The sequence below is a fragment of the Pocillopora verrucosa genome, chromosome 12, assembly GCF_036669915.1.
Source record: "Pocillopora verrucosa isolate sample1 chromosome 12, ASM3666991v2, whole genome shotgun sequence".
In the NCBI taxonomy this organism is placed as follows: domain Eukaryota; kingdom Metazoa; phylum Cnidaria; class Anthozoa; order Scleractinia; family Pocilloporidae; genus Pocillopora; species Pocillopora verrucosa.
Window position 1 is genome coordinate 16,788,174 of NC_089323.1, and position 17,770 is coordinate 16,805,943.

The 17,770-nt window shown below is 37.2% G+C and overlaps 1 protein-coding gene across 1 annotated transcript; it reads right to left on the bottom strand.

Moving 5' to 3' along the window:
* Nucleotides 1-5,893: 5,893 nt before the first annotated feature.
* LOC136277432 (protein sidekick-1-like) lies at nt 5,894-17,065 on the bottom strand. Its single transcript, XM_066159525.1, has 11 exons — nt 16,944-17,065; nt 16,319-16,621; nt 12,838-13,151; nt 12,436-12,580; nt 11,480-11,793; nt 10,865-11,012; nt 9,948-10,250; nt 9,322-9,624; nt 7,683-7,949; nt 6,954-7,262; nt 5,894-6,362 (listed from the first exon to the last, which is right to left on the bottom strand). The coding sequence occupies exons 1-11, from the start codon at nt 16,963-16,965 to the stop codon at nt 6,025-6,027; spliced, it is 2,766 nt and encodes a 921-aa protein (XP_066015622.1). The 5' UTR covers nt 16,966-17,065; the 3' UTR covers nt 5,894-6,024.
* Nucleotides 17,066-17,770: the final 705 nt, after the last annotated feature.

The following is a 17,770-nucleotide window of genomic DNA, read 5'->3' on the forward strand; positions in this document are numbered from 1 at the left end:
AGTTCCATTAAACTGTATACCTAAAATAACCGAGCACATAGTATAGGTAGCATAATTTCTTAGGGTTTAAGGCTTTACCGGCCTTCTGTAACAGAAAGGTCATCCGACAGAACGTGTCTGTTTCCTCGCCACTCGAGCTCGTATTTTCATAATTTGTAGCATCATCGCTAATACATGTAAATCTGTGGCTTTCAATCAGCTTATTTCTAGATGATGCATTTAGCTCTTTGCAGTATTATTATAGTTGTCACGGAAGTGTGTGTTGTTTTGTTTGTCAGTTTGGATTTCACCCTTTGATGCTTTGGATGTGGCAGTGGTACTTAAATCATTGGGATTTTTACAATTTTCAAGTAAGATCTAGTTGATGTTATCTTACAAAGAAAACATTTTTTTTTCCAGCTGAGGTATGCAAGTTTGAGGTTTTAGTAATCCATTGCAACGTTCAACCCAAACTATATTTACAGTATTTCAAAGTACCGTATTTCCTTAACGAAAAGGCCCGGGTGCCCGGGTGCTTGTTTAAAATTTCAATGGCTTACAGCAAGTTGCGAAAAGGCTTACTGTAATTTGCGAAATGAAACAAAACGAAAATCTGTAACTTGCAAAATGGAAATATGCTAATGATTTGCAAAATATAAATTCCTATTTTGCAAATTATAAGCATATTTCCGTTTCGCAAATTACAGATTTCTAGAAATCTGTAATTTGCTAAATGGAAATATCCTAATGCTTTGCAAAATCTGCGTGGTGAACTTTGCGAATCTCCACTACCTTCGTGAATAACTCAATGCTTCGTTTAGGCCATAGAGTGCAAAAGTAAAATGTTAGTTGATGCTGTAGCTGTACCGTCTATAAAGTGTAATCAATGAACGTTGTCGACACAACACCTACGTGACCGGAAATGCACATAGAAAGTGTCGCAGCATGTTTCTAGATGAGATATCATATTTGCTAAGAAAATGTAACTGACCCAAGCTCTTTCATTTTCTTGAGTCTCAGAAAAATTTTTTCTTAAATTATAGATTTCTATTTAGCAAATCATTAGCATATTTCCATTTCGCAAATTGCAGATTTTCATTTCGTTTCGTTTCGTTTCATTCCGTTTCGTTTCGTTTCATTTCGTTTCATTCCGTTTCGTTTCGTTTCATTTCGTTTCGCAAATTATAGTAAGCCATTTTAACGGAACTCTGCAAGCAAATAAATATAGACATAATTGAAACGGAAAAGACCCTATTCTCCTGTACTAGTTCCGCGTTGGTTGAAGCCTAAAATAATATAGATAAAGTGGCAATAGAAACATGATTTCCTTGTATCCCTATTATTCATTTAAGAAAGTGAGGTAAGGGGTCGCTTATTCGGGAGAGGACGATTATTAGAGCGTGAGCGCTTACTCGAAGAAATACAATAATTGTAAATTGGTATTTTGCGAAGCCGGTCAGTCAATGCAGTGGTAGCTATTCGCTTTCTGTCTGACACTCTATGTTTTATCGCCACAGACGCATTTCGTTAACTACATGGAAACTAGGCGAGAGGCAGCCATGAGCGTGACTCGCGGGGGCAGAAACAAATGGCCTCGCGCGCGTGTAAATCACGCACCTTGCTCGCTTGAGAAACGCAAATAAATAATGATTGATTCACCGCGATTTCAGTTTCAAATTGAGTTTGCTCTCCTAGAGCTAGTATGTAAGCATAATGTATTGATTTTTGTCCGCGAGATTAGAAAACACATGTTTCTGAGGCAGACATGGAATCAATGAATGCTTAACGCATGCTTAGAAGTTTAGTTAACGACGATCGTAATCAATATTTTTGACGAGAAAATCACAGTTAAATGACTTGTATTATTGTTACATTTAAACTTGCCCTCGGTATGATTCTCTACCAGGTTGTTCCCTTAGCTTCAAAACCCAAGTTTGTCAAGGATGAGAATTAATATTTTGTCAGAAAGATACACGGCGTCCTTTTGCCCCAGGGACTGTTTGGACTGAATGTTCAAATGTTGCTTGAACGTACATTAGCATTTAGTAAATGAAGCGAACAAATCCAAATTTGTTCCATTGTTTGGTCACATTCCCAAACATGCTTTGGAAAGGATTGTTTTGAAAGAGAGCTTGGCATCTATCTAAAGATTTATAAACAATACTTTATTCTACAACCGCGACGTAACCCGAAGCAGCTCTCTAATCTTTTTGGTATTGATGCTGTCGGCATTCGCGATTAAGTGGCGGAATTCGAAAAATTGAAAGATGTAACTCACCAATTCCGTTAGATGTAGTATTCAAATGAAAATAAACCTTTTGAGTAGATTTGATATCATATGGTGCTCACCTGAAGCAAGAGGAAGAAATACAGCGAGAACAGCTACAAGGAAACAAAGCTCGAGATTAAACTGCGCCATGTTTCGATTGAGTGTGTCACGGTATGCGGTCACGCAAGATGTCTTTCTTTTCTCACTATCTTGGTAAAGGGTCAAGGGCCCTTTTCACACAAACACGCTTACTCAGAATTCAATTTAACTACTCTTTACTTCGCACGTGAAGAAGAAGTTAATTCCTAAGGAACAGGAAAACGACTTTCGTAAAAAAGTACTAATATACAAGACGGGAAAAATAAATGCGAAGATACCACGAGACAAAAACGTTAAAAAATGCTATAGGAATACACGAGACACGAAACACTCGTGGGAAATGGGTTTACATCGACGCAAAATAAGACACGCTATTAAAAGGGACGTGAAACATGATGCACAAAGGGGGGCGTAATTTGCATAAAGTGTGAAAATAATGGTGTAGAGATGATATGTGGAAAAACCAATAAAATACGTGTAAATTAACGGGTGTGGAAATATAAGACCCATTTGTGAGAAATCAAAAAAATAAGAACACATTCGCCACAACACTAAGCTTGTCTTTGTATAATTTGTAGGAATATCGTCATTACATGTCAAGATGTAGTTTTCAATCGGTTTATGTTAATTTTTTAATGATGATACATTTAGTTCTTTACAGTATTTATAGTTATTACAGAGGCGTGTGAGTCGGTTTTTTTCGTCAGTTTGAATTTCACCCTTTGATGATGCTATGGATGTAGCAGTAATAATTCAGTCATTGGGTTTTGTAGAATTCCCAAGCACGTTTTGTAACATAACCAATGTAAAGCTCGCGCTCTGATTGGCCAATTCAGTGTCTACTACTTTTCCGTGAGAGGTCACTGTGACTTGAAGAATGCAACGACTAATTAGCGCGCGCTCGTTTTAACCACACGAACATTTTTTGTTCAATAAAAGAGAACTCTTTCGCTACAATATGTCAATGTATGCGTTATTGACGAAGCTGGATACTGGATATGGGCCGAGTTCCTTTTTTTTCTTTTACATTTTTATGGACCGAAATAATACTGTTATTTACTGGAGCTTGAGTCAGAATGTACGCATTACGTTTACTGTAATCCTGATAGAAAAAGATCGAAAGAAAATATGGACGTCAAGTAAAGTAACGCGAGTATACCAATACGAAAAGAATAAAATTCAAAACTTACTACACGCATTCTTTGCTACGAAAGCTTCCTAAACCTGACAGTACTGAATCTTTTCTGATCAACTCGTTGGAATCACAGAGTATGTTATAAGAGACATGTTTTCGTGAAAACTTCTTATTCCATCATCTACAGCTATTCTGTTGCTTATTAACAGTTGAAAATGTACTTATAAGTTATTGCATTATAAAAATATTTCCAAGCATTTTTTTCAATTTGTAAATAGGCTATGGCTTTGAAATGTCTTCAAGAGACTGGAGTGTAAATTTTCTCTTCAGATATCTACAAATACCTAACAGTAATATTCGTTTAGCTAGCAGTTTTCGATTTCTTCAGAGTACAAACCAATAAATTTGCTTAACGGTTACGAATCTAATATGTATAAAAACATAAGAAAAGACTCAAAAAGTATAATCCTTCTTAAAAGGTAAAATACAAAGAACAACTTCCATTACATTGTTACGCTTCGATCTCTTTTTACATCTAATGGCTCTTAAACGAGTTTGCAAATTCACTCTTTTAACTTTAATTCAGGTTCAGAACTCACTTAAACTCGAATTAAAATTTTCATGCCACTACTAGGATATGCAATTGTAGATTAAATCCCACTTGAAAACACGGATTCCTTTAGCAAAGTAAGTGTCGTGTGTGATCGTCTTCTAAGAGATTTCGTTTAGCTTGGGAACCTCGCTCAAAGTTATAATTTCATTTACCTCTCATTCGTGGCTATAACTAAATGTTTAGTTCTGGCTATACGCGATATATTGTTAGAAGAAATTTCTAGCATTCTTGTGCAGTTGAAACTTTCTTTATTGCTTCTCTTAACAGCTCAAATAACTTGCTAGCTTAGGGTATGACGCATCATTTACAAGAAAGTGTTGGTTTCCAGTTTATAAAGGTGGCAATTAGTAAGTTGTCAATATTTAACCACCGTCACTGTTTCCCACTTCACTAGCGAGTCACGTCGACTTACGTAGTTAGTATGTACCTTAGGTTTGTTTTCTCTTACCAAAATTACTTTCTACCTAAAATTTCAAACTTTTGCGGTTAAGATCTGCCAAAACAGAAACAAGATTGATAATATAAAAATTATAAAGAAACTGTTGCGTAGAGTAGAATTTCAATTAAAAAGATAACTAAAGAAAAAACAACCCTTGAAGTATGTTACATAACAACAGAATAAACCGAGGATTCAAGGAACAAAGCCCTACCCTAAGTACCGCCCCTCTGAGAGAACTGTTTGCTAACAGATAACAATTACTCAACTTACAAAGTAAAACCGTCATTGAAATAGTAAACTATCAACTGCTTACAATATGTTTTTTAGTTGAATGGTTTATCCTAATTAGTTATTTCCATTCATATTCCCAACACCAAAGTAACAAAACTCTTATAATGCTTCCAAATAAGATGTGTAGTAATGAAGTTCTTATAATGCTTCTAAATAAGATGTGTAGTAATGAAGCTCTTATAATGCTTCTAAATAAGATGTGTAGTAATGAAGCTCTTATAATGCTTCTAAATAAGATGTGTAGTAATGAAGCTCTTATAATGCTTCTAAACAAGAAGTGTAGTAATGAAGTTCTTATAATGCTTCTAAATAAGATGTGTAGTAATGAAGCTCTTATAATGCTTCTAAATAAGATGTGTAGTAATGAAGCTCTTATAATGCTTCTAAATAAGATGTGTAGTAATGAAGCTCTTATAATGCTTCTAAACAAGATGTGTAGTAATGAAGCTCTTATAATGCTTCTAAATAAGATGTGTAGTAATGAAGCTCTTATAATGCTTCTAAATAAGATGTGTAGTAGTGAAACTCTTATAATGCTTCTAAATAAGATGTGTAGTAATGAAGCTCTTATAATGCTTCTAAATAAGATGTGTAGTAATGAAGTTCTTATAATGCTTCTAAATAAGATGTGTAGTAATGAAGCTCTTATAATGCTTCTAAACAAGATGTGTAGTAATGAAGCTCTTATAATGCTTCTAAATAAGATGTGTAGTAATGAAGCTCTTATAATGCTTCCAAATAAGATGTGTAGTAATGAAGCTCTTATAATGCTTCTAAATAAGATGTGTAGTAGCGAAACTCTTATAATGCTTCTAAATAAGATGTGTAGTAATGAAGCTCTTATAATACTTCTAAACAAGATGTCTAGTAATGAAGCTCTTATAATGCTTCCAAATAAGATGTGTAGTAATGAAGCTCTTATAATGCTTCTAAACAAGAAGTGTAGTAATGAAGTTCTTATAATGCTTCTAAATAAGATGTGTAGTAATGAAGCTCTTATAATGCTTCTAAACAAGATGTAAAGTAATGAAGCTCTTATAATGTTTCTAAATAAGAAGTGTAGTAATGAAGCTCTTATAATGCTTCTAAACAAGATGTATAGTAATGAAGCTCTTATAGTGCTTCTAAACAACTGAGATGTGTAGTAATGAAGCTCTTATAGTGCTTCTAAACAACTGAGATGTGTAGTAATGAAGCTCTTATAATGCTTCTAAATAAGATGTGTAGTAATGAAGCTCGGTGTTCTTGGGTATTTCCTGCAGCGACTGATACTCACTAGGAACGTGAGACTGTTCATGGTTCGAGGGCCTGGGTTTGAGTTCTATATATGTATTTAGGTCTGAAGCTTGTTCATAATTTGACTGTCGATCAGGTGAAGGTTCAACGCCTTCAAAGGAAACGTTTTCTTCTCCCTGTATCCTTTCACTTGGCACGACTCGTCTGCGCTGCCATATCAGCCCACAAATTATAATGAGCAACACGACCACAACACAAGACAATGCGATTACACCGGCAAGGGATGTGCTTTGTGGTACACCTAGTAAAAGAAAAAAAACGTCTTTAGAACCAACTATCAAACACTGAAAACATAGCTTAGATAGATATCGTTGTTGTTGTTGTTTTTTTTTTCAATAGATTCACACCAAGGAATACGAAGTTTCTTTTCACCCCGAAACCTAAATACTTTAACAAACGTTCTCGTCTTTAGGTCGTTCTTCATTGTATCTCATAAATTTCGTATTCCTTCTTCATTCCAAATTTCGTACTCCAGAAATCTTGAACCAGCAGGACAACAATAGGAGAAACACGGAGATATTTTAACCTTACACCTCAACAGTGGTATACATATAGTTCTGTTTTGATTTACTAACAACCTAAGAGGCCAATTTTGATATAAGAATGATCTACCTGCATTGCACACCATAACTTTCTAACTGAAGCAAAAAAATGTAACTTCACACAGAACAACGTCGGCTTATGAGACCATCGTATAATATTGCTTTTGATACATAACTGGTTCTATCAAAAAACTGTAATTAGAAGCCCATAAACTCCAAAACGTTCTAGGCTTTCCAAAATGTTTGAAGCGAAAACATTTAAGCACGTTCGAATGTTGAGGAATATTTACCGTTTTGAGAATATTTACGGTCATCATCTCGATTATCCTTAGGAGAAAGCAGAGTGATTTTATAATTTGTTGACCCAAAGCTGTTTGTAACGCGACACACATACTCCCCATAACCTTTTCCATCACGTGGCGTGACAATGATACTGTTATTCATTAACTTAATGCCATCACCAGTTGGAACCTGGCCATCTTTCGTCCAAGAGTAGTTAAACGGAAGATAACTTGTTGCTTGACATGAGAGAAAACACGGAGTTTGTTTTTCACACATCACTGAAGAAGGGGAAAGCTCTTCGATAATTCTGGGTGGCGCTGTGTAGAAAGAAAGAGAATTGTAATGAGACCAAGGGAAATTTTGACAAAATCATGCTCATGCAAAATCGTGAAGGGTATAACAAACATACGGGGACACTATCATGATGAAGGTTTGCACTTTGAGTGGTAGTTTGCTTTGTTGTCATTGGTGTTTCTTTTTGCTTTAACCTTCAAGTCCAATAAGTATTAAATGACCTGTAAATAAGAGGCTGGAGTAAACTGAGACTAGTTGCAATGGTGATCATAGTGGTGCTTAGCAAAACCATACTTGGTCATTAACTTTGGTGGAGGCTGGCAAATTTTCTAACGTATTGCTGAAAATTATACACCTACTCTCCACCATATTTACCTCACAGAAGAAATGATTATGCCGTTGTATGCAATGTTTTACGTGATTGTAAATGAGTTTCTACGTACCAGCAACAATGAGTGTCGAAGCTGTACGGCTCTCTCCAAATATGTTCATAGCTATGCATTCATAAACGCCACTGTCACCAGGAACAACATCTTGTATAATAAGTATCTTGCCGTTCTTCTTGAACTTAGCGCGAGGTATACTGGTAAGTCCATCTTTGGTCCAAGTAACAGAAGCCTCAGGGTCTCCACTAACCTCACAAGTCAACACTGCCAGTTCGCCAACTGCTTTAATGGTTCTTTTAGGCAGATCCTTGATGTGAGGTTTATCTGAGATTTAGTAAAAAACGGATTAGTTATTTTTTAATAAAGCTCAAGACACAAAGCAGCATGTAGGCTTTGCAGCTTCTCTTCCCAACTAAACAATAACAGAAAAGCTCCTCAATTGATAGCCAACTTCAGGTTGATTACCAAAACAGACAAACAAACAAATCAGCATTTAAGCCTTTCATCATTAAACAAATCAAAGGTTAGATCAAATTAGGTTCAAGTGTGCTCACTGAGGGCTATAAGTTTCTGAATATCTGAATATAAAAATATACAAAGCAAATAGACCAAAACAAAACAAAACAAAAAAAACGACAAAACGCAAATAGTATCGCCCGAAAGGAACAGTACCTTTGGTGTCAATGTCTACGAAATATGGCTAGACATAAACCGTTTGCAAAATAGAACCACAAAAAAACTAATTATTCATTTGCAACCCTGTGGTGCATCTGGGTATGGCATGGGAACTCAGATCTCCCAAGTATCACAAGCCAACTAAAAACTGGTTTTATAACTTTCAGCAAGACCACAAACCTGGTAACAACAGCAGGATGGTTATTTAGGAGGGGAAAGTTCCTGAGACATCTGAATGCAGACCAGGAATAGATGGATGGGTCAGTTTTATTAATCAGTTCTTTCACTGGACGAATAGAATTCCCTTTCGAATGATGAAAGTTTTGTTATTGTAACTTTTTTACAATAACTTAGTGTATCTTTTAGATCCAAAGCAGTTTAGTTGCAAACATTTGTTGGCAGTCCCAGGTTACTTTGCAATGCTTAGTTTCAAGTTTTTTTTGTTAGCTTTGTAGCAATTCGCTTCACGCCTTCCTTAGCCCTATCAATTCAGTTTTCCTCAACCATTCATAAAAAATTTTGAGGCACTCATCTCCTTTTGTTTGTCAGATCTTTTCTTGTCTTGAGGCATTACGGTCTGCCTTAAATTAATACTCATGCGTCTGTGGTGTTGTAGCTGTCATCTCCAAACGTTACCGAACAGTTTTCAAGTAAAATTAACGGCTTGTCTTCAGGAGTTTATAGATACTGTACGTTTTAGCAGTTGTCTTAAAGCTTGTATAGGCAGACATCAAACTTTTGTCTTTAAACAAGGGTGCCTTGGTATCATGAAAAGTTCCTCACTCCAGCAACGGGGAGGGGGTGAACCTCTCTCAGACATACGTCTAGTCTAATGGACAGCTAAAAAATTTCAGCTTTTGAATCTGATGGCCATACATGTTTAACTATACTACGAAACCCAAAATGTAAAACTGGGCAGGTTCAAATCTCATTCAACAATCACCTCAAACGTAGAGTAAGTTTTGCTGTTGCTACACAAAATCACTTGAAAATGAGTTAAACATCGTTTGAGAACTCTTACCATCTTTCATGGTCCTCACCACAACAGGTGAGGTCTTTGGTCCATCACCAACTGAAGTAAAGGCCAATACTTCAAATTCATATTCCGTGTTGTTTTCAAGCCCAGTGACATCTTTACTTAATGCTGTTCCATTGTTAATGGTCAGGGTGCTTGCTCGCCCAACGGAGCCACTCTTTTGGTAGAACAATTTGAATCCTATGATTATTCCATTTCTGGAGTCTGCTGGTGGTAACTGCCAAGATGCTGTGATCATTGTAGAAGTAACTGCAGTCACTCTGAAGCTGCTTGGGGCTTGTGATGGAGCTGCGATTGAAAAACTTTAGCACTTAATGCCATACTGGTCTTGTTAATTGTTACTACCAAACAATGAAGTCTCTGAAAAATTACCTCGCTCCTAACCTGTGGCTTTACAGCTCAGTTGGTAGCAGCACCCATCTAGTATCTGGGGGAAATGGGTTCAAATCCCATCGATACTGAATCAGTATCAAGCTTCGTGGCTACAATTGCTTGAAATTACAGCCTACCTGGAAGGATAATTTCTTTGCTTGATTTTATCCACAGTTCTAATTAATTTATTAATAAAAATTGTGATAACCTTTTCTCTTTCACCTTCACTTATCACATACCATCTTCCATTGTTCTCTCCATTTCAAGGGAACTCTTTGGTCCATCACCATCAGAAGTGAAGGCCAACACTTGAAATTCATACTCTGTGTATTTATCAAGCCCGGTGACATTTCTTCTTAATGTTGATCCACTGCTTATAGTCAAGGTTGTTGCTGACACATAACCTTGGTTTCTGTAGAACAATTTAAACCCTGTAATGGTTCTGCCATGTCTGGCAAAGACAGGTGGCAACTGCCAGGAAGCTGTGATGCTGGTAGAAGAGCTTGCAGTTAACTTGAAGGCAGTAGGAGGTTGGGATGGAACTGAAATAAACATCACCAGTTGTTTGCTTTAATTCTTAGTTGATTTAGTGATATAAATGTAAATTAATTATCCTCGAGACCCTAGGGAGGCTTACATATTCCTCATATCAAAGTAAAGGATCATCGATCATAGGTAGCGACTCTGTATATGCATTAAATATACATTATTTGTATCCCGAGTGTTAAGATGTGTCATACAAAATAGGAGAGAAATGATTCTGTGTCAATGGCAACCCACATGGCTCCAGAATCTACAATGTACAATGCTACAATCACATTAGACACTGTTTCATAACATGTACGAATAATAAGCTAAGCAAATATCTTTTTAATTTAGAAAGAAGAACCTGAACGATCTGAGCAGAGTGGATTCTAGGTTTAAAAAAACTAAATTCATGGATTTTCAAATTCTCTCATCTCTCATGGTCAGCTCTAAAGTTATTTGAATAAAAATTATCTCCTTAGTAATTGCAAGGCTCTATCAATATTGGAGTAATTATACCTCACCGTTGGCTAGCTCTGCATAATTATCTAACCTTGCCTTCCACAAATAGTTTGTAAATGCGACTTCATTTTTGTCTCATGGGGGAGATAAAACAAGAGCAAATAAATACCTTTTGTTAGAAGTATTCCATAAACTTCCACTCTCAGCGCCTTCCATCCGTAATATGTTGTTGGTTGAAAGCGGATGTACTTTGCACTTGCAAATTCCTGTAGACTGTTTTTTACAATGCCATTTTGGTTTGAATTTCCGGGAAAGACCTGGAATTTTTGGTAAAAAATTTGAAATCATTATGTCAATTGTTCTTAATACTATTACTTCACAGACTGCTCTTAAATATCGTCTATCTACATATCTCTAATGGCTATGGAAAGACGTAGTTTCTTTTGTTTCAAAATTGACACAAAACCATTATGTGACCATGTGTATCATTTCTGGTGAATAACCTAAGGGAGAGGTACATGTAGTTTGTGAGAGATTGTAATACAACACCCACTGGTTGAACAAACTCCAAAAAATAAGACTTTTCGAAAGCACTTTCACACAATGATTTTTTTTCGTATCGATTACATCCTCTTTGAACAATAAGACTGAGTCTTGACCAAGTAGACGCTTCTTTGCTCTCCCTTCCCTTGACTCAAAAATTGAATCAGTGTTCTAGGACCTTCTTTCTTTTGGCTTTTATTATATGGACATGAATATTCACAAGATTTTTATATAAACTTACCCTTTCAACATTGTTTTCTTGGTAGGTGACCATAGTGGTACCATCCGTTGATAAGCGAATCTTATACTTTGTTGTCCACTCATTAATACCATTAGCTCCTTGAGTAGCAACACCACAGATAACATACTCATACAAAAGGTCAATTTGGAGGTAGTCGGAAGGATCATAATTCGTCGTGGGTGCCCAACTCAGGCTATTTCCATTCAGTCGACCATTAGAGGGTAGATACCCAGCACTATAATACGATGAGGCAGAGAAGCTGCTGTCTGGAATTGTACCATCGCTAGCCAGACCAATGGCCTCCATTTCACAAGCTGCAAAGTAACGATTTAAAATCATCTTTCATACCACAATTGACATGGTAATCTTACTAGATCTGCGGTCTTACGCATGCGCCGTGGAACGCGTAAGCATATGGCATGTAGATTTCTGAGTTGTTTTCGTTCCTTGTACAAATGAATTAGAAGTAGTGACCAGGATGAGGCTCCATGTACCCTTACACAGATCAAATTCAATTTTACCCGATACTTTAAAGCCAAATTTTTGCATTATCTATTACTCAAAAATTACAACTGATCTACCAACTGGAAATAATCAGATTTTTTCCAAATTTCATACTTGCATTTTGAGTCCCAGCGACAAATTCAAATTTAAGCCTTTCCTATCAGCTATTCTCCTTTGACGTAAATTTAGTTATCTAAGTAAGTATTGACCATGAATTCAGCATTCAACTTTAGATTAACTTGTTATTAGGAGTGGTTTGGTGTCTTTGATTTCAAAAATTCTACTCACTTGTCTGAATAACAAACATACATCAACAAAATAACAGAGTAGGTTTGAAAAACCTTGTTTAGAGATTTTAAGAAAATATTTATGACTACACTGAAGTTCACTAATAGTACTAATGCTACCAACACCGTGATGATGGCAAAGACACATTCCAGTTTCACACTTACTAGGCTTTTTTTCCACTCCAAACACCTCTATCCTCATACACACTCTACCCTGGTGTGTTCGTGGCAGGAATCGCAGATATCTGAGTAATACTCCATACACAAAATGCTTCACTTCTGACTCTCTGTCAGCATTTCCCCTCAGAAACTGGAAAAAAACAAATACTCGCAATTCACCATTGGATTCTAATTTTGCGACTCGAGGAAATAGCAGGATAAAAAATATCACGAAGTGTAATTAGCAGTCTTAACGATAATTGATAAGATCGAAAATTCTAATTTTGAACAAGACTTCCATCTCTGTGGGATATTCTACACCGTCACGCTTCATAGTTTATGTTACAGTCGTAAATTTTTATTCTAATTTTTTTGAGAAGTTATGTCTCACATTTTATTCCTATATACCTTAACTTGTCCACCTTCCTTATAGTCTGTCCAGGTTGTCCCATCAGTGGATAATTGTAGCGTGTAGTTCTTCACCCACTGATCTGCTTGAGAATTCCCCTGAGTGGACACAGCACAGATGATATGAAGTGTCTGTAGATCAACCTGTAGATATGGGCTAGTGTCACTTGTTCCTGCACACCATGATGATCCTGATGCGTAGTTCAGTCGACCATTCTTGCCTGGTGTGCTGGCACTTTCTTCAGAAGAAGCAATTATATTTCTATCTGGGATTGTTCCACTTTCCATTCCAAGGTCAAAATCAACACAGGCCCCTAAAGAAACAAAATTTACATTTGCACGTATCATAACATATTCATAATAAGAATTGTTTAAGGGATAATGGATTGGATGTAAAAAGGACATGGATGTCTCGAATCTCTCCTTTTGGTACCTCCAGTTAAAGGTCTGTGTCTTAGATAATTAAAAACTATTCACCGAAGTTTTGGTGACTAGTGATTGATAGTTACCAAGCCAGAAAGAGGCAAGGTAACTATCATTCGCTTGCCACCGACACTTCTGTAAATAGTTATTTAAGTAAAATATAACACAAAAAGATGATCATAAGTCATTCATTCTGCAACAATAGCAATATTTTCGGGCATGAGTTGCTCGGAGGTGAAAAGCAAAAGATATTCCGAGTTTGATTGGCCAATCAGGGCGCACCTTCAACGCTTCCACTGTTTTAGTATATGCTAATAGCAATAAGGCTTCTTTGGTTTTTGTAGTGATTAATGTTAGACAATGGCGTGATACACATTGCGTCATGTAGCCAAGCATGCTGGGAATAAAGTAATTTTTACAAATAATTCCAATATGACCAGTGTGCTGACTTTGTGTCGTCTTCTGTGATATACACCGTCGTTCAAACATTACATTGGGGACGAAGATCGGTAAAAAATCACTCCTCGATACTCATAGCCGTATGTGTGACCGTGTGACTAATCTTTGTGATGGCTGAAGCGATTCCAACCTTCGAAAACCTATCTGTTACCACTGCTATTAGTGATAAGAAGATACAGAGAGCTCTTTTACCGTACCACACCGGGGAGGAAGTGTCTGACCTCTTTGACACTCCACCCGACACCGGTGAAGATTTTGCAACGGCCAAAACGAAGCTGGACGCGTACTTTGACCCGAAGAAGAATGTGGAATTTAAGATTTTCACGTTTCAGCGGGCGAAGCAAAACCCAGGTGAAACCGCGAACGCGTGTCACCTGAAGCTAATGAAGAAGTGGAACGCTTTATGAGGACCTTTGGAAAGGTACTACGCACCACCATTCGCTGGAAGCAAGATATGTGTCGTTTCTTACACAACTATCGTGTTACTCCCCATTGTACTACGGGTGTTGCCCCTGCTACAGCCCCATTTTGGCAGACCAATTAGAATCAAGTTACCCAACCCCGTTGTTGTGCCAAGAGGTGAAAGTCTTGACCCTGCAGCCATGCGCCAAAGAGATGCCCAGCAGAAACTCAGGATCAAGAGCCAAGCTGATTTTAGGAGAGTCATCAAAGATTGCGACGTTTAGGTTGGAGACACAGTACTGATCAGACAACCAAAGCGAGAAAAGCTGTCGACGTCACCTGACACTCTTGACCAGGACACCGAGAGCAGTCCTCCTTCCTGCATTCCAGTCTCAGTTCAGGGGTCCACAGGCTCACCATTGGACCCCAGTGAAAGTGTTGAGATCCTGAACCTGTGCGTTGAAGGTCTCCACGTTGTCTGTGCCCCAAAAGAGACTCATCCAAGAGATTTGATTAATGATGATTCACTGATTTAAAGTGATTTTGAACATCTATTTGATGAATATTCTTTTGACTGATTTCAAAGTGACTCAAGTATTGGTTTATGGACACCGTTTGAGAATTATGAACTTTGGGCTTGTAAGAACATTTAGTGGTTGAGTATTCAGTGATTAAGGACTTTGAGTAGGATTCTGTATCCCCATGTTTAAGTTTATTTTTCCTAGTCTAGTTCTGTCGCATAGCACCTGTTACTGTTACTTATTTCACGATATTTATTCCTTCGATCATGTGATTCTTCTCAACTGCAGGAAAAACGAAATGTAGTATTTAGCGTTACACAGTACCGTGACAAGTCTTGCGTCGTGTAGCCAACCATGCTGGGAATAAAGTAATTTTTACATGTGATTCCCATATGACCAGTGTGCTGACTTTGAGTCGTCTTGTATGATATACATCTTCGTTCAAACATTACAGTTTTAACCTTATTTATCAATTCTATAACAAATCAGGAAGAAATCTCAATCCTTAAAATAACCAAATCTGCAGCCTGGGGCGTCATTTCTGAAGGGGCCAATTCTAGAGAAATTAAGGAAAGATTTGAGTTTCTGGAAAAACTGTTATGGTGCAGCGGAGGAAGCATGCTGTTAATAAAGGTTGCAATAGCCCATCCATTGATTTTGCTTGATATTATTGGCTTCTTTACATCATGTGGTGCAAAATTACAAGCCTGCTAAAAACTGCTTGTATAACTTTTACCAAAACCAAAAAGCTGGTAACAACCGCAGGATAATGATTTAGCAGGGGTAAATTCCTGAGACGTCTGAATGCAGGCAAGGAATAGATGGATGGGTCAGTTTTATGAATCAGTTCTTACATTGGACGAGTAGAAATGCAAGTTTTGTTATTGTAATCAGTTCTTTCACTGGACGAATAGAATTCCTTTTCGAATGATGAAAGTTTTGTTATTGTAACTTTGTTACAATAACTCAGTGTATCTTTTAGATCCCGAGCAGTTTGGTTGCAAACATTTGTTGGTAGTCCCAGGTTACTTTGCAATGCTTGGTTTCAATTTTTTTTTTTGGTAGCTTTGTAACAATTCTCTTCACGCCCTCCACGGCCCTATCAATTCAGTTTTTTTCTTTCAACAATTCACGAACACTTTTAAGGCATTCATCTTCTTTTGTTCATCAGACCTTCTGTAATGGTTGTCTTGATGCATTACGGTCTGCCTTAAATTAGTATTCATGCATCTGTAGTGTTGTAGCTGTCATCTCCAAACGTTCCCAAACAATTTTCAAATAAAATTATGCACTTGTCTTCAAGAGTTTACAGAAACTGTTCTAGCAGTTGTCTTAAAGTTTGTATAGGCAGTCATCAAATTTTTGTCAAACAAGGGTGCCTTGGTACCATGAAAAGTTCTTTACTCCAAGCACGGAAGTGAACCTCTCTCAGACATACGCCTAGTCTAATGAACAGCTAAAAAATTTCAGCTTTTGAATCTGATGGCCATACATGTTTAACTATACCACGAAACCCAAAATGCTATGAACCGCAAATGAACCTCCTCGGTTATTGTAAATGTAAGACTGGGCAGGTTTAAATCTCATTCAACAATCTCCTCAAAAGTAGAGTAAATTTTGCTGTTGCTACACAAAATCACTTGAAAATGTGTTAAACATCTTCTGAGAACTCTTACCATCTTTCATGGTCCTCACTACTACAGGTGAGGTCTTTGGTCCATCACCAACTGAAGTAAAAGCCAACACTTCAAATTCATATTCCGTGTTGTTTTCAAGCCCAGTGACATCTTTACCTAATGCTGTTCCATTGTTAATGGTCAGGGTGCTTGCTCGCCCAACGGAGCCACTCTTTTGGTAGAATAATTTGAACCCTACGATTACTCCATTTCTGGAGTCTGCTGGTGGTAACTGCCAGGATGCTGTGATCATTGTAGAAGTAACTGTAGTCGCACTGAAGCTCCTCGGGGCTTGTGATGGAGCTGCAATTAAAAAACTGTAGCGCTTAATGCCATACTAGTCTTGTTAATGGTTACTACCAAACAATGAGGTCTCTGAGAAGTTACCACGCTCCTAACCTGTGGCTTTACAGCTCAGTTGGTAGCAGCACCCATCTAGTATCTGGGGAACATGGGTTCAAATCCCATTGGTGCCTGAATCAGTATCAAACGTCTTTGCTGCGATTGCTTGAAATTACAACCTAACTGGGAGGATCATTTCTTTGCTTTTTTTATCGCAGTTTTAATTAATTTTTGAATAGCAATTGTCATAATCTTTTCTCTTTCACCTTTACTCATCACATACCGTCTTCCATTGTTCTCTGCATCTCAACAGGGCTCTTTGGTCCATCACCATCAGAAGTGAAGGCCAACACTTGAAATTCGTATTCTGTGTACTTATCAAGCCCGGTGACATTTCTACTTAATGTTGATCCACTGCTTATAGTCAAGGTTGTTGCTGATCTGACAGAACCTTTCTTTCTGTAGAACAGTTTAAATCCAGTAATGTTTCTTCCATGTCCAGCAGAGACTGATGGCAACTGCCAGGACGCTATGATACTGGTAGAAGAGCTTGCAGTTAACTTGAAGGAAGTAGGAGGTTGGGATGGAACTGAAATAAACATCACCAGTTGTTTGGCATAATTCTCGGTTGATTTAGTGATATGAATGTAAATTAATCATCCTCGTGACCTTAGAGAGGCTTACATATTCCTCAGATCAAAGTGGAGGATCATTGATCATGAGTAGGGATTGTGTTTATGCATTAAATATATATTATTTATATCCTGAGTATGAAGATGTGCTAAACAAAATAGGAGAACAATTATTATGTTACACTGGCAACCCACAGTGCTCCAGAATTTACAATGTACAATGTTACAATCACATCAGGCACTGGTTCATAAAAACCACAAATAATAAGCTGAGCAAAACTTTTTTAATTTAGCAAAAGAAGAACTAAATGATCAGAAGAGAGTGAATTCAAAGTTTAAAAAAAGAACTAAATTAATGATTTTCAAATTCTCTCATCTCATATGGTCAGCTCTTATGTCATTTCCACAAAATTCTCACCTGACCAATGGCAAAGCTATATCCATATTGGAGATTTTATAACTCGCCGTTAGCTAGCTC